The following is a 24,251-nucleotide window of genomic DNA, read 5'->3' as shown; positions in this document are numbered from 1 at the left end:
ACGTTAAGTGAAAATGTGGGTTCAAGAACGTTAGTGATGATAACCTTTTTCACTAATGCTCCAAACCAAATTGATCCACGTTAACTTCAACGTTAGTGGCACTAACGTGACCACTAACGTTGCCTATTAGTCCTTTGCAGACGTTATTGGCATTCACCTTTACTAATAACGTTGCCCCTTGCTTCTCTTCCCCACGTTAGTGATCCACGTTAGTGTAAGTAACGTGGCCCTTAACATGGGCATGCCCAAGCTTCGAGAGCGTTAGTGACACTTACCTTTGTCACTAATGCTTCAAACGCTCCTTCTTCCCATGTTAGTATCTCGCGTTAATTGCATTAACGTCACCACTAACGTGGTGGTGATTGCCATCTCCAACGTTAGTGACAAAGGTGAGTGTCACTAACATTGGCCTATCATTCCTTGCTCCACGTTACCCTTCACGTTAGTGGTCTTAACGTGACCACTAACGCGGGCAATATTGGCTTAGTCCAACGTTAGTGACAAAGGTGAGTGTCACTAACGTTGGCTATCACTTTCTCCTCCCACGTTAGAGTTCAGGTTAATTGGATTAACGTGGCTGAGTGTGCCCTTTTGGAATGTTAGTAGTATTCACTTTTACCACTAACGTTGGAGCTCCCCTTTTCCCCCACGTTAGCTACCACGTTAATGTAATTAACGTGGCAACTAACGTGGGCTATGATGGCTTCGAAGGTGTTATTGGCGATCACTTTTTCCATTAACGCTGCAAGCTTATTCCCATTCCACGTTAGTGGTCATGTTAATTAGATTAACGTGGCTACTAACGTGGCTCTTCCTTGCTTCCTTTGTCCTAAAATCATGCAAATAAAATGCATCAAAGCCCTGTTCCAAGTCATGAGATCATGCATTATCTATTTTATCATTCAATTCCTGCATAATTCTCATGAAATCATGTAAAGTTCACAATGTTTGCTTGAATCAAGATGTAAGTGTATTTTTATCCAAAACTTGCTTATTTACTAAGAAAATACATGAAACTACCCTATGAGATCCTTATTCATTGATCCCCCCTTCCTTTCTAGGGATCATTGTCCTCTTAGGCTAAGTGCTCTGTGAGGGGGCGACTCTTTAAGATAAGCTTTCAGCCAACACTCCCGAACCAGTTGGTTCAAGGTGCTAGGTGTTAAGACACCCCTAAGGACTTACTCCCTCAAGTCTCTTTCCCCCATACATACACACCACAGGCACATGGTTTGTTATTTTCTTTCTTGAGACCTTGGTGTCCAACAGCTCTTTGGGTTACTAAGTGCTCTATAGCAAAGGTTGCTCTTGATAGTGGACTTTCAGCTGATAATCCCGGGCTAGTTAACCCAAGTTACCAAGTGATAAGGCACCCCTGAGAGCTTATTCATCCAAGCATATCCCTTGCACAGGAGCACCACAGACACATGCCTCAAGATTCAAACCCTTGGTGCCTAGCCTTATTTCTTATTATCTTTCTTTCCTTTTCAAACTCTTATTGTTCTTTCTCTTTTTCTTATTAGGATCTTGTTGGGTGCCTAGTCTCATAGGATGTGTTTCAAGCATGGGATTTAGAGCATATAGTTTACTATATACCTTGTTGGTGAACCAACTTAGCTAATCAATTACCATACCACAAACATTTGAGAACTTACTTTACAAGATAAACCCCACTCTTATTTTTATAACATTTTCTTTTATTTGACTTAAAGGACAAGCATACATGTAAGCAAGATGAAAATGAAAGCCAGGAACTTAGACTAGCAACATAGACTTAAGTAATGGAAGCTTAAAGACAGAATTGAAAATTCCAAAGCTACTATGGAAGCATGTTCTATTTCATACATGATTTTCCTTATTTAAAACTTGAAAAAGATAGAACGAAGAGGGAACTCCACCACCTTTTACTTATGGGGATGCTCATGCTCTCTCTCTTGTTTGTCCTCTTTATGTCCACTTGCACTTCCTTGTATCCGTGTCATTCTAGCTCTTTTCCAATCTTCCAGTGCCTTCCTTACTGATTCATGACTCTTTTCGGCTCTTTCTCTTTCCTCTCGTGCTAATTCATCCTTTACGTCCTCATATCTTGTGATCCTAGGGTGCAATACAGGCAGTTGTCTGACTAAGTATCCGAGCCTGGCTTGAGTGTTTACATGATATCCAGTTTCACTCATATAGACTCCTTCCGAGAACGCTCTGTATTTATCGAAAAGATCTGCCTGTTCTCTTTGTTTCTGATGCATTTCATGAATGTGTGCACCTTGATGTGCTTGGATGTTGATTAGCTTTTGGATGGCTTCTTGTTGTTGATCTTGCTTTTGGTTCAACCTGTGGAAGGATTCACCCCACTGTCTCCCTTGTTCCAGTTGCTACTTCATCAATTACTTTTGCCACTCCCCTTGTTGATTCATCCATCTAGAGAATGATTCTTCTTGGCGATCCATCATTTGCAATTGATGCTCCTTCTGTGCCCCTTGATTCTCCATGTATTGCCTAGACAAGCCATCAATAGCTTCTTGTAATTAGTGCATGTCTAAAGTTGCTGGGGCTTGCTCCTCTGGGTTTTATCCTTCTTCAACTTGATAGGCTGGCCTCTTTCTTAATCTTCGTTGAGGTAGGGGAGGTGCAATGGCATGCATCCATCAAAAAGTAATTGGGATGCCGACTATTATCCACTCGGGGTTTCCATCTTCGAATACCACCCCAACCTTTGTGCACAGATGGAAAATGGTGCTGGGGTAGCCTAACCTTCCTCCAGAATCACTTTTCTCAGCGAACTTTCGAATGCCCTAAGCTTTGAGTTCATGAACCTTGATCTCTCCCCCTTTGAGTATACATTTTACCATTGTTGCTCTCTTACGGTTTACCTCTGAGTTGTTTCCGGCAGGAAGGATGGATCTCCTTTTAATTTCGAACCACCCCTTTGCTTCAGGGGTGAGATCCCCTCACTTAATGAATTTGGGCTTTCTATGGGAATCTCTTACCTAATCAGCTCCTGGTATGCAGATATCTTCCACAATCTGGTCATAATTGGGACTGCTATCTATTCTGGATTGATAGCTCTCTTCTGCGAATGGTATGGTTCGTAGCTTTAACACCCTCATGATGTTCATGGGACTAAAATCCACCGTTATCCCTCTTACGAAGCTTATATAAGATTCATCTGCCCTATCATACCTGACTGCGTTTGCATAAAACTCTCTTACAAGAGTTGCGTTTACTCTTGTGACCGGATCAGTGAGGAGCTCCCATCTTCTCTTTTTCACCTTCTCTGTGATTTTGGGGCACTCAGTTTTTGTGACTTGAAAGCCTAGCTCATATATGATCTCTTTATCAGCCATCCACCCAAATTTTAATGCATGGTGAAAGGTTCTAAATTTTTTCTCATCAAAAGAGGGTTGGTCCATAGGTTCCTTCCCTTTTCTTCTTTTAGAGCTCGATGATGCCATGAGTAACCTTTGATTTCGAATTTGTAGAAGTATGGATGATTGCAGCTTAAAAGATATAGCTATGATAGTGTGTGAGAAAGCTTTTGATGGGAGAAGAAGTGTTAAGTGTGTATTCTGAAAGTGAGGAATTGGAATGGAGGGGTGTAAAGTGAAGTGTATATATATATAGGAGAATGGTGGGTGATTGAAGGGTGTAGATTGATGCGCATAAACTTGTTATGCTACGATTTTAGGAAATTGCACAAACGGCAAAATTCCTTCCGGCAAGTGCACCGGTTATCGTCAAGTAAAAACTCACAATAGAGTGAGGTCGAATCCCACAAGGATTGGTTGAATGAGCAATTCGAATTAGAAGTTTGTTTAGTTGAGCGGAATCAACTTTTGGATGTGAATTGCATAAAGTAAATGTGGCAGGAAACGTAAATTGCAAGGAATTGAAATTGCATAAACTTAAATTGCGAGAATTAAGGTGCGAGAAAGTAAATTGCTGAAATTAAAAGGGAAGTGGGGGTGATTGCATGAATTGAAATTGCAGAAGGTAAATAGAAAGTGTAGATCAGAAATGGGGAGTTCATTGGGTGTTAGGAGATATTGAAATCTCCGAATCAAAACATTTTCATCTCTTCCTCAACCAATGCATTCATTGAATCTTGCTTGGCAATCTTATATGATTGGATCCCAATTCCTTGGCTCACCAATTCTCTCTAAAAACAAACAAATTCCCAATCCCTTGGTTTAAATGTTCATAAGAAGAGATGATGCTCGATCACTGATTATACCACACAGTTTCATGAACCACAATTTGGTAGGATTACATGTCACAATATCCATCCAAACCCCAATCCAATTCACTGTGAGAAAGCTTCTCTAGCATGAATCCATCATTCCTTTCCCAAGGTTCCGAAGGATTCCAATTATGGGTAGTTTCTTTCCCAAGACAACTACCCAATGGAATTAGATCGAGAAGCTTTCTAACAAAATTCAAGAGAAAAGATTGAAGAAGAAGATAAAAACTATTATTGATTCATTGAATTACAATAGAGCTCCCTAACCCAATGAAAGGGGTTTAGTGAGTCATAGCTCTGAATTCAATTACAAAGTATGAAAAATAGCAAAATGATCAAAAGTTCCAAAATGTCAAAAAAAAGGTTCTTACTAACTTCAATTCTATCCTATTTATACACTTTCTAAATTGAGCTTCTGTTGAGTTTCTTGGGCTTTGAGGCTTTTTCTTGATTTCCTTTTGCTTTGGGTTTATGATCCATAATCCTGATGAGGCTGTGATCCAATTCTGTAACATTCATTGAGCAAATTTAGTGATAAACAAGTAATGACACAAGACTCAACAAATTGAAGTTCCAGACTCATCAATTCTTCCGGCCCAATCCCATAAACCATGATATTCAATTGGGTTTCATACCATAATACGTTTAAGTTAATATTTGTGCTCAAATGCTAACTTAAACTTCAATATATTTGGCCCAGAAACCCTTTCAAAAGGTGGCGTTTAAGTTGAAGTTTAAGTTTCAGTTTAAGGTTAAACTGAAACTTAAACGTGGAATTGGAAGAAAGCAACCCAGGAGTGTAAAATGTCGAACACGTTTAAGCTTCAGTTTAAGGTTAAACTGAAGCTTAAACGTGGAAATGAAGAAAACAACCCTGGAGGAGCAATTGGGTCGAACACGTTTAACCTCCAGTTTAAGGTTAAACTGGAGGTTAAACGTGGAAAATGAGAAAGCAACCCTGGAGGAGAGAAATAGTCGAACACGTTTAACCTCCAGTTTAAGGTTAAACTGGAGGTTAAACGTGGAAATGCTCCTGGTGCCTCTCTTGCTTCTGGCGTTTAACCTCCAGTTTAAGGTTAAACTGGAGGTTAAACGTGGAATTGCTCCTTGATGAGAAAAAGTGTCGAACACGTTTAACCTCCAGTTTAAGGTTAAACTGGAGGTTAAACGTGGAAATGCTCCTTTAGTTCAATTCTCATTCTGGCGTTTAACCTCCAGTTTAAGGTTAAACTGGAGGTTAAACGTGGAAATGCTTCTTAGTGCCTTTCTCATTCTGGCGTTTAACTTCCAGTTTAAGGTTAAACTGGAGGTTAAACGCCAGTTACAGCATTTCCTCCTTTCTCATGATTCTGGCGTTTAAGCTCCAGTTTAGGCTTAAACTGGAGCTTAAACTCCACATTTGATATTCAAGCTTCTTTTATTGATTTTGTTGCTTCCTTGCCTAGCCTCTTCTTCCCTGAAATCATCCAAACAATTGCATCAAAGTCTTGCAAAATTTCATGAGAAATCATCCATTCATAGCATTCAAGTAATATAACTAAAAACTCATGGAATTTGCATCAAAATCATACTGTTTGGATGGTTCATTGCTTTGTTGTTCGTTTAACCATTCTTGGTTACTTTAAGCTCAAGAAAATGCATAAGATAACTAAAACTAACAGAAAAATGCTAGTGAAACTAGCCTAAGATGCCTTGGCATCATAGATTGATGGTACGGCTTAATAGTGGACGGTTGGGGTTTGGCATTAGATGGGCACAAGGATCACTACTTTTATGAGGTTCTTGGTTCGGTCTCCAAGGATATCCTTCTTCCAATGTTGCATGGTAACACTTCCCAAGGCACTCTCCTTGAAGAGATGTGTATAGCCCTTTTTGTGAAGTGGCCGAACCCCCTTCCTTTGGTTGTCCCATCAGTTCCCTCCAACATTCCCTTCAATTCCCTTGCAAGACAAAAGAAAAGAGAGATTAGTTTGAATTGAGGCGGAAAAATAAAAATGGGAGGCTAACTACTTTTTTTAAAATTTTTGCTTTTGACTAACTAAGTGCCATTCATGAATGCAAACCAACCGACCAACTAAGTGTTCATGCTTGCAACATTGGTGACACCAAACTTAGTTTGTGACAATGTGGTGTAAAAAGATTTGATTAAGGCTCTAAGAGTGACATAATATGAATTGTGTATGTGCCATTTTAGTGTGCCCTGAACACCAAACTTGTCATTCACTATATGCTGCATATAGAGATTCTTCTAGGTGCTTGTCAAAGTTGATTTAGAATTCATGAACCTTGCTTTATTATCTACTTTAAAAATCCTAAAAATACTGAAAGGATATAAAACATGGGTTGCCTCCCATGAAGCACTTCTTTAGCGTCATTAGCTTGATGTTTGGCGTTTGTCAGGGTGGTTGGTAATGCTTCAAATCTTCCCCTCTTGCAGTAAATCTGTCTCCATTGGCTTTATTAAGAAGCTCCACATGTTCTAAGGAAAGAATTTTGCTGATGGTGTACACTTGAGGTAGCTGAGATGGGATGGTGGGGAAATGAGGTGGGATAGGTGTAAAATAAGTAGAGATCACTTTATCTCCTGGAGAGAAATCCTCTGTAGGGATCTTCTTGTTCCTCCATCCCCTTGGGGCCTTTTTCCTTGTTTCCCTTGATGTTGCCTTGCTCCTTGTAGTTTCTTTTTCCAGGAGGATTTGTTGCTGGTCTCATATGACTCTGGTGGGTTTATCTCCTCTTAGGTTTCCCTTAGCTGTTATGCCTTCTGACTGCATTGTTTGTCAACCAAAGGGGTTTCCAGGTGTAGTATTTGTGCTTCCGTGCTTGTTTCTTCCATCAGTGCCTTATTGTGCCCTTCCCTTGATTCTTTGGTTTCTTGATCTGCTTCTTGTGAGGGTTTGAAAACACTGAAGGTGAGTTGTTCATCATGTATCCTCAATATTAGCTCTCCTCGCTCCACATCTATAAGTGCCCTGGCTGTGGCTAAGAATGGTCTCCCCAGGATGATGGGATGGATGTGATTCTCTTCCATCTCCAAGATAACAAAGTCTGTGGGAAGGAAGTAGTTCCCAACCTTCACTAACACATTTTCAAACACTCTTATTGCCTGTTTTTTAGTTTTGTCAGCCAATTTGATGATTACGTCCGTGGGTGTTAGCTCATTGATTTGAAGCTTTTTCATGAGGGATAGAGGCGTTAAGTTGATGCTTGCTCCCAGGTTACAGAGTCCCTTATCAATCATTGTTTCTCCTATAGCACAGGAGATGTGAAAACTCCTTGGGTCCTTCCTTTTTGTAGGTGGCTCTGTTTGAATGAGAGCACTACACTCCTTATTCATCACTATTGTTTGCTCGCCCTTAAGTGAACTCTTTTTGGTCAGCAGCTCCTTTATATACTTGATGTATGAGGGCATCTGCTGGAGAGCCTTGATGAACGGTATGTTTACATGAAGAGATGCAAATATGTCGAGGAACCTTGAATACACTATCCTTGATACACCACCCTTGAGCCTTTGGGGAAAAGGTGCATATGGGTTCAGAGTCTCCTCTTTTTTTAGCTCCTTCCTGTGTGTGGGATTGGGTGCTTGATTTCTCTCTTCATGCTTTTCATTTGGATTGTCTTGAAAGTGTTCTGTTTGTGTGTTTACTTCTTCCACACTCCTCTCCTCCCTTATAGTGATCATCTTGCATTCTTCCCATATAACTTTCTTTGTTTCTCCTCTTGGGTTCTTTCTGTGTCACTTAGGAAACTATCAGTAGGCTTGGGAATCTGTTGAGATAGATATCCTACTTGGGACTCCAACCTCTTGATGGTGTCTCCCTGGTTTTTGATATTGGCTTGCACTTCATCCTTGAACACTTTGTTGTCTTGGACTTCCTTACATATACCTTCAAGTAGAGTCTCAATTCTGGAGAGTCTATCTTCAGGTGGTGATGGTGGGTTGAGGTTAGGAGGTTGAGAGTGGTCATGTTGGTTCTGATATGGATGTTGAGAAGGGTGGTTAGATGGGTGTTGGTATGGTCTCTGTGTTGAGGGTTGGTAGGTTACATTGTTGTTGGGATTGTGGTTGTGGCGTCTCTGGTCTTGGCCTTGGTCTTGTTGATTTCCCCAACAAAAATTAGGGTGGTTCCTCCAACCAGAATTATAAGTTTTGGAGTATGGATCATGGGTCTACCTGGGTGAGTTTCCAATATAGTTGGCTTGTTCCCAGTTACCTTCTTCTCCTGTATTCACTTCTTCTTGAGCTGGTGATGAAGTGGTGAGTACTGCAACTTGGTTCTCTTCCATCTTCTTGGTAAGATCAGCTAACTGCTTGGTGATCACCTTATTTTGAGCCAGCAGTACATCCATATGGTTTAGCTCTATCACTTCTCGAGTGTTGCTCCTTTCAAAATCATAGAAGTAGTCATTCTCAGCTACAGTCTCAATGACATCTATGGCTTCTTCAATGGTTTTCTTCTTGTTTAGAGACCCCCCTGATGAATGGTCTACGGCCTTCTTTGATTCGTAAGAAAGACCTTCATAGAAAATGTGCAATTGAACCCATTCGTTGAACATGTCTGGTGGGCACCTTCTTGTTAAGTCCTTAAACCACTCCCATGCCTCATAGAGAGTTTCACCATCTTGTTGCCTGAAGGTTTGTACCTCAGCTCTCAACCTGTTGATTTTTTTAGGAGGGTAGAATCTCGCCAAGAATTTGTTCACCACATCTTCCCAATTTGTTAAACTCTCCTTCGGGAAAAATTCCAGCCATTTAGATGCTTTGTCCCTGAGTGAAAAGAGGAACAAAAGCAGTCTATAGGCATCAGAATGAACACCATTAGACTTCACAGTGTCACATATTCTTAGGAAGGTGGTTAGATGTTGATTGGGATCTTCTTGGGTGCTTCTTCTGAATGAACAGTTGTTCTGAACAAGGGTGAAGAGCTGGGGTTTTAATTCAAAATTATTGGCATGTATGGTTGGCTTTTGGATGCAACTTCCGTAATTTCCTGGTTTTGGATTGATGTATAAGCCTAGAACCCTTCTTTCTGGCCCAGCATGATTCACAGGGCCTTCTCTGGCATGGTTGTGAGCTTCTCCTTCATGGTTGTTTTCCAGGTTCTCCTCCATGTTTGTTTCAAAGTACTCCTCCTCTTCCTCAGCACCAATAACTCTTTTCCCTCTTGCTTCCCTTCTTTTTCTAAGGAAGGTGCTCTCAGGTTCAGAATCAAAGAAATTTGAAGCTCCACTTCTTCTCCCTGTCATACAACTAACAAATCACACAGCAAGAAAGAAAATGAAGAAATTATTCTTGTTAGAGTGGCTGTTAGTGTGAGTGGTGCAATTTATCAAACAGTTAGTGGATTAGTGAACAAAATTGTAAATAACAACAAAAAGAAAACAAAGAGGGGAGAGGGGAGAAGGAAAGAAAATAACTGAAACTAAAGGTAAATGACTAGATAAAATAAACAAGCAAAAGAAAAATGCTCAATCTATTGATCTTCCAACTTAATCATTGTTGATACAAAATCAATCCCCGGCAATGGCGCCATAAACTTGATGCACGAAAACTTGTCTCTCAACAAATTTCTCTTCGGCAAGTATACCAAATTGTCGTTAAGTAAAAACTCACAATAAAGTGAGGTCGAATCCCATAGGGATTGATTGGTCAAGCAACTTTAGTTAGAGGAATGTTCTAGTTGAGCTGAGCAGAAGTTGAGTTGAGAGTTGCAAAAAATTAAATGGCGGGAAAGTAAATTGCAGAATCTTAAATGGGAATTTGGGGAGATGAACATAAAAGTAAATGGCAGAATGTAAAGAGAATGGGTAATATCAGAAATGGGGAATTCATTGGGCTTAGGAGATGTTGCATTCTCCGGATCAAGTTCATTCTCATCTCTCCCTCAATCAATGCATTCATTGATCTCCTTGGCAATCTTAGGTAATTGGATCCCAATTCCTTGGCAACCCAATCTCTCTAAGCTTGAACAATTGCTCAATTTCTTGATTTAATTGCTCATGGAAAGAAATGAAGTATGGTCATTGATTATACCACGAGTATTTCCAAATCAAGGTATTAGGAGGATTATATGTCACTGTATCCGTTCAAACCCCAATTTGGTCCAACATGAGAAAGCATTTCTAGCATGTTCTCCTTATCCCTTTTCCAAGGCTCAGAGTAGATCCAATTATGGAGAGTTTCTTTTCCAAGACAACTAACCAATTGATTTAAGATCGAAAGCTTTCTAGTAAATCAAGAGAAAAGAAAGAAGTTGAAGAATGAAAACTATAATTGATCCATCAAATTACAACAGAGCTCCCTAACCCAACGAAAAGTGGTTTAGTTGTTTATAGATCTGGAAATGGAAGATAATAGAGAAGAGTATATTCTCAAGTAAACTAGAAATTGAAGGAAAAGTAAATATACAGAGTGTAGTTCTGCAAAACGCCCAGCTCCTTTCTAGTTCAAAACTTCTCCTATATATACTACTCTTCTTGATCTTCTAGTCCGCTCTTCAAGTCTTGGATATGGGACTTTGATCTTGAGTTGAAGCAGTTACAATCTTCAGTAGGCTCAGCTTTTCTTGCAGAAAAAGTGTGAGTCAGGCATGGGTGGACGTTAGTTAGGACGTTAGTGGCGTTAACGTTAAGTGAAAATGTGGGTTCGAGAACGTTAGTGACGATAACCTTTTTCACTAACGCTCCAAACCAAATTGATCTACGTTAACTTCAATGTTAGTGGCACTAACGTGACCACTAACATTGCCGCTTAGTCCTTCGCAGACGTTATTGGCATTCACTTTACCAATAACATTGCTTTTCAGTCTTTCGCAAACGTTATTGGCATTCATCTTTACCAATAACGTTGCCCTTTGCTTCTCTTTCCCATGTTAGTGACACTTACCTTTGTCACTAACGCTTCAAACGCCCCTTCTTCCCACGTTAGTGCCTCACGTTAATGCAATTAACGTGACCACTAACGTGATGGTGATTGCCATCTCCAACGATAGTGACAAAGGTGAGTGTCACTAATGTTGGCCTATCATTCCTTGTTCCACGTTACCCTTCACGTTAGTGGTCTTAATGTGACCACTAACGTGGGCAATATTGGCTTAGTCCAACGTTAGTGACAAAGGTGAGTGTCACTAACGTTGGCTATCGCTTTCTCCTCCCACGTAAGAGTTCACGTTAATTGGATTAACGTGACTCTTAACGTGGCTGAGTCTGCCCTTTTGGAACGTTAGAAGTATTCACTTTTACCACTAACGTTGGAGCTCCCCTTTTCCCCCCACGTTAATGTAATTAACGTGGCAACTAATGTGGGCTATGATGGCTTCGAAGGTGTTATTGGCGATCACTTCTTCCATTAACGCTGCAAGCTTATTCCCATTCCACGTTAGTGGTCACGTTAATTAGATTAACGTGGCTGCTAACGTGGCTCTTCCTTGCTTTCTTTATCCTAAAATCAAGCAAATAAAGTGCATCAAAGCTCTGTTCCAAGTCATGAGATCATGTATTATCCATTTTATCATTCAATTCCTGCATAATTCTCATGAAATCATGTAAAGTTCACAATGTTTGCTTGAATCAAGATGTAAGTGTATTTTTATCCAAAACTTGCTTATTTACTAAGAAAATGCATGAAACTACCCTAAAATAGTAAAGAAAAGGTCAGTGAAACTGGCCAAGATGCCCTAGCATCAATGATGCTCTGTGGGCATACAGAACCGCATTCAAGACTCCTATAGGAATCTCTCGATACCAGCTTGAGTATGAAAAAGCCTGTCATCTACCAGTAGAGCTGGAACACAAGGCCTACTAGGCAACCAGGTTCCTAAATCTTGATGCTCATGTAGCTGGAGAAAAGAGATTACTCCAGTTGAATGAGCTAGAGGAGTTCAGACTCAATGCTTTTGAAAATGCAAAAATTTACAAGGAGAAAGCAAAAAGGTGGCATGATAGAAAGCTGTCATCCAGAGTCTTTGAGCCAAGACAGAAGGTTCTGCTATTTAACTCTAGGCTCAGATTGTTCCCCAGGAAACTGAAATCCCGGTGGAAGGGACCATATGTGATTACAAGTGTGTCACCATGTGGATATGTAGAGCTTCAGGTTAGTGACTCTGGCAAAAAGTTCATTGTTAATGAACAGAGAGTCAAGCATTATCTTGAAGGCAATGTTGAGCAAGAATGCTCAAGACTGAGACCAGATTAAAGCTCAGTAAAGTCCAGCTAAAGACAATAAAGAAGCGCTTGTTGGGAGGCAACCCTGCCATTGGCAGAAATTAGATGTTTATAACAATTATATAAGTTATTTCATTGTGTCATTCATGTTTGTTAATACATTTCAGTAAATAATACAGAAAAATGAAGGTTCAGAATATAGAGCAAAAGAATCAAAGAGAAAAGGAGCTCACTGGCATTAAAACGCCAGTAAAAAGGCATTTTGGGCGTTAAACGCCAGAATGACTATCATTCTGGGCGTTTAATGCCAGTAAAGGTAGCATTCTGGGCATTAAATGCCAGAATGGGCAGCATTCTGGGCGTTTAACGCCAAAATGACCAGCGTCCTGGGCGTTCAGAAAAACACCCAGTGACAAAGGATTTCTGGCGTTTAACGCCAGCCAGGGTAACTGGCTGGGTGTTAAACGCCCAGATTGGTGAGCAGATGGGCATTAAACGCCAGAATAGATACCATTCTGGGCGTTTAACGCCAGAACAGCAGGGGGAGGGGAATTTCATTCCCAATTCAATTTTTTTAAATTTTCTTGCTTTAATTCATAATTTTCTGCATAAAAACATTACAAATCTTCATCTTTCAATCCCCATTTCAAAAATTATTAATCTTATAAATTCTTCTTAATTCCTTTTCAATTCTTTTTCAAAAATGTTTTTAAATCTCATTTATCTTTCAATATCTTTCCAAATCTTTTTAAATCATCCATATTATCTTTTATTTTTTAGATGCATCAACAAAAATTCAGATTTCAATTCCTCATAACTTTTTCATATCTTTCAAATTTTTAAATCTATCTTTTTCATATCATGTTTATCTTTTATCAATCATATCTTTTTATCTTTTTCTAAAATTTTGAACCCACTCCCCTCCCTTTTAAAAGCATGTCCGGCCTCCCCCCTTGAGCCATCTTTCGAATCCTTCTCTCCCTCTATTCTTTTTCTTTCTTTTCTTTTGCTTGAGGACAAGTAAAGCTCTAAGTTTGGTGTGTTTTTTTCGTGATCACTGACCAAGATCATGGCCCCTAAAGGAAAACAAACACTCCAAGAGGCAAGAAAGAAAACAATCCAAAATCACAATGGATTCATGAGAGGTTCTGCACCAAAGAATATGCAAACTATTACTTCAAAATTGTGGACAGAAGATCAGTGATCCCGGGAGTTAAATTCAATCTGAAAGAAGACGAATATTTAGAGATCCAATAACAAATTCGAAACAGAGGCTGGAAAGTCCTAGCTAATCTTGAGGCACTTGTGGGAAGAAATATGGTCCACGAATTCTATGCAAATCTGTGGTTGACAGATAAGCAAAGATTAGAGGGAACTTCCTTCCACACCTTCCGGACTATGGTCAGAGGGAAGATTATTTACTTCCACCTTGATAAAGTGAGAGAAGTCCTTAAACTTCCTCAACTACAAGATGATCTAGATTCCTTTAAAAGGAGAATGGCTAAAGATAAAAAATTGGAACAAGTTCTAGAGGATATATGCCTCCATGGAACCAAGTGGATAACCAACACAAAAGGTGTCCCAAATTCAAATTATGTATAATAAGAAAAATTCAAATTATTTATATGTGGCGGCATTACTTTAGCTCTCTGAATGAATGCTTCATGAACAGTGCATATTTTTTATAGTGAAGTTTATGAATGTTAAAATTGTTGGCTCTTGAAAGAATAATGAAAAAAGAGAAATGTTATTGATAATCTGAAAAATCAAAAAATTGATTCTTGAAGCAAGAAAAGGCAATAAAAAAAACAAAATAGGCCAAAAAAAAGCCAATGACCCTTTAAACTAAAAGGCAAGGGTAAAGAGGATCCAAGGCTTTGAGCATCAGTGGATAGGAGGGCCCAAAGGAATAAAATCCTGGCCTAAGCGGCTAAATCCAGCTGTCCCTAACCATGTGCTTGTGTTATGAAGGTCCAAGTGAAAAGCTTGGGACTGAGTGGTTAAAGTCGTGATCCAAAGAAAAAGAGTGTGCTTAAGAACTCTGGACACCTCTAATTGGGGACTCTAGCAAAGCTAAGTCATAATCTGAAAGGGTTCACTCAGTTATGTGTCTGTGGCATTTATGTATCCGGTGGTAATACTGGAAAAGAAGATGCTTAGGGTCACAGCCAGGACTCATAAGTAGCTGTGTTCAAGAATAAATATACTTCACTAGGAGAATAAATAACACTATCTGAATCATGTGTTCCTATGGATGCTAATCAATCTGAACTTCAAAGGATAAAATGAGATGCCAAAACTATTCAAAAGCAAAAAGCTCTAAGCCCCGCTCATCTAATTTGAACTTGAGCTTCATTAAAGACTCTGAGATGTTATTGCACCATAATCTTCTTTTTATCCTATTTTATTTGTCTAGTTGCTTGGGGACAGGCAACAGTTTAAGTTTAGTGCTGTGATGAGCGGATATTTTATACGCTTTTTGGTAGTGTTTTCATATAGTTTTTAGCATGTTTTATTCACTTTTTGTTGTGTTTTTATTAATTTTTATTCAAAAATCACATTTCTGGACTTCACAATGGGTATGTGTGTTTTTCTGTAATTTCAGGTATTTTCTGGCTGAAATTGAGGGACCTGAGCAAAAATCTTATTCAAAAGCTGAGAAAGGACTACAGATGCTGTTGGATTCTGACCCTCCTGCACTCGAAATGAATTTTCTAGAGCTAGAGAAACCCAATTGGCGCGCTCTCAATTACGTTGGAAAGTAGACATCTTTGGCTTTCCAGAAATGTTAATAGTTCATACTTTGCCTGAGATTTGACAGCCCAAACTGGCATTTAACGCCAGCTAGAAACCTTTTTCTGGCATGAAACGCCAGAACTGGCACCAAAACTGGAGTTAAACGCCCAAACTGGCACCAAAGCTGGAGTTTAACTCCAAGAATGGCCTATGCACATGAAAGCTTCAAAGCTCAGCCCAAACACTCACCAAGTAGACCCCAGAAGTGGATTTCTGCTCTATCTTTACTTAGTTACTCATTTTCTGTAAACCTAGGTTACTAGACTAGTATAAAAACTACTTTTAGAGATTCTTTTAGGGACTTATGACATTTTTACATTTTCATATTGTATCTTTGACGGCATGAGTCTCTAAACCCCATAGGTGGGGGTGAGGAGCTCTGCTGTGTTTCAATGGATTAATGCAATTACTACTATTTTCCATCCAATTACGCTTGCTTCTATTGTAAGATATTCACTCGTACTTCAATGTGATGAATGTGATGATTCGTGACACTCATCATCATTCTCAAATCCATGAACGCGTGCTTGACAACTACTTCCATTCTATCTGAGCTCAACGTAGTCATTGGGCGACAACTTGAGTGCGTATCTCTTGGGCTCCTGATCCATGAGTTTGACTGCTTCTCCTGACAACAGAGCATTCGAATCCGTGAGATCATGACCTTTGCGGTAAAGGCTGGAAACAATTGGCAGCATTCCTGAGATCCAGAAAGTCTAAACCTTGTCTGTGGTATTCCGAGTAAGATTTGGGAAGGGATGACTATGACGAGCTTCAAACTCGCGAATGTTAGGCGCAGTTGATGAGCGGATAATTTATACGCTTTTTGGCATTACTTTTATATAGTTTTTAGAATGATTTAGTTAGTTTTTAGTATACTTTTATTAGTTTTTAAGAAAAATTCACGTTTCTGGACTTTACTATGAGTTTGTGTATTTTTCTGTGATTTTAGGTATTTTCTGGCTGAAATTGAGGGACCTGAGCAAAATTCTTATTCAGAGGCTGACAAAGGACTGCTGATGTTGTTGGATTCTGACCTCCCTACACTCGATGTGGATTTTCTGGAGCTACAGTACTCCAAATGGCGCGCTCTTAATTTCGTTAGAAAGTAGAAATCCAGGGCTTTCCAGCAATATATAATAGTCCATACTTTGCAAGGGTTTTGATGACGTAAAATGGTGTCAAAACGCCAGCTCTATGCCCTTTTCTAGCATCAAAACGCCAGAACTGGCATAAAAGTTGGAGTTAAATGCCCAAAATGGCATCAAAGCTGGTGTTTAACTCCAAGGAAGACCTCTACATGTGAAAGCTTCAATGCTCAACCCAAGCACACACCAAGTGGGCCCGGAAGTGGATATCTGCATCATTTACCTATTTTGTAAACCCTAGTAGCTAGTTTCATTATAAATAGAACTTTTTACTATTGTATTTTCATCTTGGAATATTGGTATCTATCTTTGATCAGTTTATGCGATCTTAGACATTGGGTGCTGGCCTCACGGCCATGCCTAGACCTTTTTCTTATGTATTTTCAATGGTGGAGTTTTTACACACCATAGATTAAGGTGTGGAGCTCTGCTGTTCCTCGAGTATTAATGCAAAGTACTGTTGTTCTTCTATTCAATTCATACTTATTCTTATTCTAAGATATTCATTCGTACACAAGAACATGATGAATGTGATGATTATGTGACACTCATCACCATTCTCACTTATGAACGCGTGATTGACAACCACTTCCGTTCTACATGAAGACAAGCTTGAATGTATATCTCTTGGGTTTCTAATCAATGATTCACATCGACTCCCCTCTGACAATGGGGCATCTAAATCCGAGATTAGAGTCTTCGTGGTATAAGCTAGAATCAATTGGCAGCATTCTTGAGATCCGGAAAGTCTAAACCTTGTCTGTGGTATTCTGAGTAGGATCTAGGATGGGATGACTGTGACGAGCTTCAAACTCGCGACTGTAGGGCGTGGTGACAGACGCAAAAGGTTAGTAAATCCTATTCCTACACGATCGAGAACCAACAGCTGATTAGCCATACGATATTTGTGCATGGTATTTTTCATCCGAGACGAGCAATCCGACAGTTGATTAGCCGTACAGAAACCATAGAGGACCATTTTCACTGAGAGGACGGGAAATAGCCATTGACAACGGTGACACCCAACATACAGCTTGCCATAGAAAGGAGTATGAAGGATTGGAAGAAGGTAGTAGGAAAGCAGAGATTCAAAAGGAATAAGGCATCTCCATACACTTATCTGAAATTCCCACCAATGATTTACATAAGTATCTCTATCTTTATTTTACGTTTTATTTATATTTTATTTATCAAAACTCGATAACTATTTTAATCCGCCTGACTGAGATGCAAGGTGACCATAGCTTGCTTCAAGCCGACAATCTCCGTGGGATCGACCCTTACTCACGTAAGGTTTATTACTTGGACGACCCAGTGCACTTGCTAGTTAGTTGTGGGAAGTTGTGAAGAAGAGTGATATTACAATTGTGCGTACCAAGTTGTTGGTGCCATTGATATCACAATTTCGTGCACCAAGTTTTTGGCGCCGTTGCCAGGGATTGTTCTAGTTTGGACAACAGACGGTTCATCTTGTTGCTCAGATTAGGTAATTTTCTTTTCAAAAAGTTTTCAAAAATCTTTCAAAAATTTTTTATTTGTTTTTGTTTTTCTAAAAAAACCCAAAAAATTTATAAAATCATAAAAACTCAAAAATATTTCATGGTTCTTGTTTGAATCTAGGGCCAAATTTTAAGTTTGGTGTCAATTGCATGATTTTAATTGCCTTGCAATTTTCAAAACACATACATTGTGTTCTTGATGATCTTCAAGTTGTTCTTGATGAATTGCCTTGTTTGATCTTTATGATTTATTGATTTGCACTGCATGATGTTCTACATATGCATTCTTGCATTCATATGGCCCAAACATGAGAAAGTACTGAGTTTGGTGTCCTCCATGTTTTATTTCTTTAAGAAAACTGAGTTCTTGATGTTCATCTTGATCTTCAAGATTGTTCTTGGTGTTCATCTTGACGTTCATAACGTTCTTGCATATATCTTGTGTTTTGATCCAAGAATTATATGTTTCGACTCATTTTGTTGTTTTTCAAAATTGAAAACATCTCTTCTTGAATAAAGAATTTAGCAAAATTAAGATCCAAGAACATAAAGCAAAGGAATTACAGAGAAAAAGCTGGGTGTTCAAAACGCCCAGTGGAGAAGGAAAACTGGCATTTAAACGCCACCCAGGGTACCTGGCTGGGCGTTTAAACGCCCAAACCATGCAGCAATTGGGCGTTAAACGCCCAAAACATGCAGCTCCTGGGTGTTTAACGCCAGGATGACACAAGGAAAGGAATTTTGTTTTCAAATCAAATCTTTTTCAATTCTTCATATATTTTTTTTCTTTTCAAAATCAAATCTTTTTCAAATCAAATATTTTCAATCATATCTTTTTCAAAGCCATACCTTCTCAAACATATCTTTTTCAAAAATCAAATCTTTTCCTCATATTTTCAAAAATCTTGATTCAAAAATTTCAAGTTTGTTACTTTCTTGTTAAGAGAGATTCAATATTTGAAATTTAGAATCATATCTTTTAGTTTCTTGTTAATCAAGTCATTAACTTTTCAAAAGTCAAATCTTGTTAATTTTATCTTTTCAACCATATCTTTTTCAAATCACATTTTTTTTAAATCCTAATTTCAAAATCTTTTTATAACTTCTTATCTTTTTCAACTTTATTTCTTATCTTTTTCAAAACCACAACCAATTTTTCAAAAATTTATTTTAAATTTTATTCTTTTTATTTTCGAAAATTCTCCCCCCTCTCTTATCTTTTTCTATTTAAACACTAACATTCCTCCTTCATTGTCAATTCAAACTCCATCTCTCTTTGTGTGTTCGAATTCTTCCTTACCTGTCTTATCCTTCCATTCTTGTTTTCCTCTGACACCTCAAGGAATCTTTATACTGTGACATAGAGGATTCCATATTTTCTTTGTTTTCTTCTCTTTCATATGAGCAGGAACGAAGATAAAGGCATACTTATTGAAGCTGATCCTGAACCTGAAAGGACTCTGAAGAGGAAGCTAAGAGCAGCCAAAGCACAAAACTCTAAAGAGGACCTCACTGAAATTTTCGAAAAGGAAGCAGCAAAAGAAACAATTATGGCCGTACCAAACAACAATGCAAGGAAGATGCTTGGTGATTTTACTATACCAACTTCCAACTTCTATGGAAGAAGCATCTCAATTCCTGCCATAGGAGCAAACAATTTTGAGCTTAAGCCTCAATTAGCTTCTCTACTGCAATAGAACTGCAAGTTTTATAGACTTCCATCAGAAGACCCTTATCAGTTTTTAACTGAGTTCTTGTAGATCTGTGATACTGTTAAGACCAATGGAGTTGATCCTGAGGTCTACAAGCTTATGCTTTTCCCTTTTGCTGTAAGGGACAGAGCTAGAACATGGTTGGACTCACAACCTAGAGATAGCCTGGACTATTGGGATAAGCTGGTCACGGCTTTCTTAGCCAAGTTCTTTCCTCCTCAAAAGCTGAGCAAGCTTAGAGTGGATGTTCAAACCTTCAGACAAAAAGATGGTGAGTCCCTCTATAAAGCTTGGGAAAGATACAAGCAACTAACCAAAAAGTGTCCTTCTGACATGCTTTCAGAATGGACCACATTAGATATATTCTATGATGGTCTTTCTGAATTTTCCAAGATGTCACTGGACCACTCTGTAGGTGGATCCATTCACCTAAAGAAAATGCCTGCAGAAGCTCAGGAACTTATTGAAATGGTTGCAAATAACAAGTTCATGTATACCTCTGAGAGGAATCCTGTGAGTAATGGGACGCCTCAAAAGAGAGGAGTTCTTGAAATTGATGCTCTAAATGCCATATTGGCTCAGAATAAAATATTGACCCAACAAGTCAATATGATCTCTCAGAGTCTGAATGGATTGCAAAATGCATCCAATAGTACTAAAGAAGCATCTTCTGAAGAAGAAGCTTATGATCCTGAGAACCCTACAATGGCAGAGGTGAATTACATGGGTGAAGCCTTTGGCAACACCTATAATCCTTCATGGAAAAATCATCCAAATTTTTCATGGAAGGATCAACAGAAGCAAGGCTTAAATAATAACAATGGTGGAAGAAATAGGTTTAGCAATAGCAAATCTTTCCCATCATCACCTCAGCAACAGACAGAGCATTCTAAGCAGAATCCTTCTAGCTTAGCAAACATAGTCTCTGATCTATCTAAGGCCACTCTTAGTTTCATGACTGAAACAAGATCCTCCATTAGAAATTTGGAGACACAAGTGGGCCAGCTGAGTAAAAGGGTTACTGAAACTCCTCCTAGCACTCTCCCAAGCAATACAGAAGAGAATCCCAAAGGATAGTGCAAGGCCATTGATATAATCAACATGCCCGAAACCTTAGAGGAGGAGGGGGATGTGAATCCCAATGAGGAAGACCTCAGGGGACGTCCAATGGTCAGTACGGAATCCCCTAATGAGGAACCAATGGAATCTGAGGCTCATATAGAGACCATAGATATTCCCTTGGACCTCCTTCTACCATTCATGAGCTCTGATGACTATTCATCTTCGGAAGAGGATGAAGACATTGTTGAAGGACAAGTTGCCCAATATTTAAGACCAATCATGAAGGTAAATGCCATGCTGTTTGGTAATGAGACTTGGGAGGAAGAGCCTCCCTTGCTCACCAATGAACTGAATACATTGGTTCAGCAAAATTTACCTCAAAAGAAACAGGATCCTGGTAAATTCTTAATATCCTGCACTATATGTACCATGACCTTTGAAAAAGCTCTGTGTGACCTGGGGTCAGGGATAAACATGATGCCACTCTCTGCAATGGAAAAACTGGGAATCTATGAGGTACAGGCTGCCAAATTCTCATTGGAGATGGCAGATAAATCTATGAAAATGGCTTATGGACTAGAAGAGGACGTGCTAGTGAAGGTTGAAGCCCTTTACTTCCCTGCTGATTTCATAATCCTAGACACTAGGAGGGATGAGGATGAATTCATCATCCTTGGAAGACCCTTCCTAGCCACAGCAAGAGATGTAAATGATGTTGACAGAGGATAGTTGATCCTTCATGTGAATGAAGAATGCCTTGTAGTAAAGACTCAAGGTTCTCCATCTGTAACCATGGAGAGTAAGCATGAAGTGCTTCTCCCAATACAGAGTCAAATAGAGCCCCCACATTCAAACTCTAAGTTTGGTGTTGGGAGGCCACAGCCAAACTCTAAGTTTGGTGTTGAGAAATCTCAACCATACTCTGATCATCTGTGAGGCTCCATGAGAGCTCACTGTCAAGCTATTGACATTAAAGAAGCGCTTATTGGGAGGCAACCCAATTTTATTCTAATTTTATCTATATTTTTTTTTCTTTTAGGTTGATGATCATGTGAAGTCACAAAGACAGTTACAAAAATAAAGAAAAAAATCAAAAACAGCATTGAAAACAGCACACCCTGAAGGAAGGACTTACTGGCATTTAAACGCCAGTAAGGGTAGCAAAACGGGCGTTTACACACCCAATCTGGCACCTTTCTGGGCGTTTAAACGCCAGAATAGGGCACCAGACTGGAGTTTAAATGCCAAAATAGGGCAACAAACTGGCATTTAGATGCCAGAACAAGAAGGAAGGCTGGTGATGAGCGGATAATTTATACGTTTTTTGGCATTTTTTAGGTAGTTTTTAGTAGGATCTAGCTACTTTTAGGGATTTTTTATTATTTTTTATGCAAAATTCACATCTCTGGACTTTACTATGAGCTTGTGTGTTTTTCTGTGATTTCAGGTATTTTTTGGCTGAAATTGAGGGACCTGTGCAAAAATCTGATAGGAGGCTGACAAAGGACTGCTGATGCTGTTGGAATCTGACCTCCCTGCACTCGAAATGGATTTTCTGGAGCCACAAAACTCCAAATGGCGCACTCTCAATGGCGTTGGAAATTAGACATCCAGAGCTTTCCAGAAATATATAATATACTATACTTTATTTGAGCTTAGATGACGCAAACTAGCGTTCAACGCCAGTTCCATGCTGCATTCTGGAGTAAAACGCCAGAAACACGTCACAAACCAGAGTTAAACGCCAAAAACACGTTACAACTTGGCGTTTAACTCCAAGAGAAGCCTCTGCACGTGTAAAGCTCAAGCTCAGCCCAAGCACACAACAAGTGGGCCCCAGGAGTGGATTTCTGCATCAATTACTTATTTCTGTAAACCCTAGTAACTAGTCTAGTATAAATAGAACTTTTTAGTATTGTATTAGACGACTTGGTCATTCTGGTTCCCTCTCTGGGGCCGAAGCCAATGAAAACTATTATCACTTATGTATTTTCAATGGTGGAGTTTCTACACACCATAGATTAAGGTGTGGAGCTCTGCTGTACCTCGAGTTTTAATGCAAAGTACTACTATTTTCTATTCAATTCATGCTTATTCTTATTCTAAGATATTCGCTACCCTTCAACCTGATGGATGTGATGATCCGTGACACTCATTATCATCCATCCCTATGAACGCGTGCCTGACAACCACTTCCGTTTTACAAGCGAAAGCTAGAGTGAATATCTCTTGGATTCCTTAACTAGAATCTTCGTGGTATAAGCTAGAATTATTGACGACCATTCTTGAGAATTCGGAAAGTCTAAACCTTGTCTGTGGTATTCCGAGTAGGATTCAGGGATTGAATGACTGTGACGAGCTTCAAACTCACGATTGTTGGGTGTAGTGACAGACGCAAAAGAATCAATGGATTCTATTCCGACATGATCGAGAACCGACAGATGATTAGCCGTGCTGTGACAGAGCATTTGGACCATTTTCACTGAGAGGATGGGAAGTAGCCATTGACAACGGTGATGCCCTACATACAGCTTGCCATGGAAAGGAGTATGAAGGATTGAAGGAAGGTAGTAAGAAAGCAGAGATTCAACAGGGACAAAGCATCTCCATACACTTATCTGAAATTTCTACCAATGATTTACATAAGTATCTCTATCTTTATTTTATACTTTATTTATTATTATTTTCGAAAACCATTTATAACCGATATTATCTGCCTGACTGCGATTTACAAGATGACCATAGCTTGCTTCATATCAACAATCTCCGTGGGATTGACCCTTACTCACGTAAGGTTTATTACTTGGACGATCCAGTGCACTTGCTAGTTAGTTGTGCGAAGTTGTGAAGAATGTGAGTGAACCATAGTAGTGTGCACCAAGTTTTTGGAGCCATTACTAAAAATCATTCGCGTTATGAAAAGAGTAAATCACAATTTTGCCTATCAAGTTTTTGGCGCCGTTGCCGGGGATTGTTCGAGTTTGGACAACTGACAGTTCATCTTGTTGCTCAGATTAGGTAATTTTCTTTTCAAAAATTTTTCAAAAATCTTTCAAAATTTTTTTTTAATTGTTTTCGTTTTTCTAAAAATACTTTTTGAAAAAAATCCAAAAAAAATTATAAAATCATAAAAATGAAAAATATTTTGTGTTTCTTGTTTGAGTCTAGAGTCAAATTTTTAAGTTTGGTGTCAATTACATGTTTTAAAAACTTTTGCATTTTTCGAAAACTCATGCATGTGTTCTTCATGATCTTCAAGTTGTTCTTGACAAGTCTTCTTGTTTGATCTTTAAATTTTCTTGTTTTGTGTCTTTTGTTGTTTTTCATATGCATTTTTGCATTCATAGTGTCTAAGCATTAAAAATCTCTAAGTTTGGTGTCTTGCATGTTTTCTTTTCTTGAAAATTTTTCAAAAATAAGTTCTTGATGTTCATCATGATCTTCAAAGTGTTCTTGGTGTTCATCTTGACATTCATAGTGTTCTTGCATGCATCATTGGTTTTGATCCAAAATTTTCATGTTTTGGGTCATTTTTGTGTTTTTCTCTCTCCTCATTAAAAATTCAAAAATCAAAAAAATATCTTTTCCCTTTTTCTCTCATAAATTTTGAAAATTTGAGTTGACTTAGTCAAAAAAT

General features: G+C 38.9%; 1 protein-coding gene and 1 non-coding gene across 2 annotated transcripts; one reads left to right on the top strand and one right to left on the bottom strand.

The window, feature by feature from the left end:
• Nucleotides 1-6,989: 6,989 nt before the first annotated feature.
• On the bottom strand, nt 6,990-7,916 carry LOC130975096 (uncharacterized). The gene is made up of 2 exons (XM_057899928.1): nt 7,457-7,916; nt 6,990-7,312 (listed from the first exon to the last, which is right to left on the bottom strand). Exons 1-2 carry the CDS (start codon nt 7,914-7,916, stop codon nt 6,990-6,992), a joined length of 783 nt encoding a protein of 260 aa, XP_057755911.1.
• An 873-nt stretch (nt 7,917-8,789) lies between these two features.
• LOC130978079 (small nucleolar RNA R71) lies at nt 8,790-8,893 on the top strand. Its single transcript, XR_009085743.1, has one exon. It is a non-coding gene; the product is annotated as a small nucleolar RNA R71 (small nucleolar RNA).
• Nucleotides 8,894-24,251: the final 15,358 nt, after the last annotated feature.

The sequence above is a fragment of the Arachis stenosperma genome, chromosome 4, assembly GCF_014773155.1.
Source record: "Arachis stenosperma cultivar V10309 chromosome 4, arast.V10309.gnm1.PFL2, whole genome shotgun sequence".
NCBI classification, from domain to species: domain Eukaryota; kingdom Viridiplantae; phylum Streptophyta; class Magnoliopsida; order Fabales; family Fabaceae; genus Arachis; species Arachis stenosperma.
This window is presented reverse-complemented; position numbering and strand designations above follow the sequence as displayed.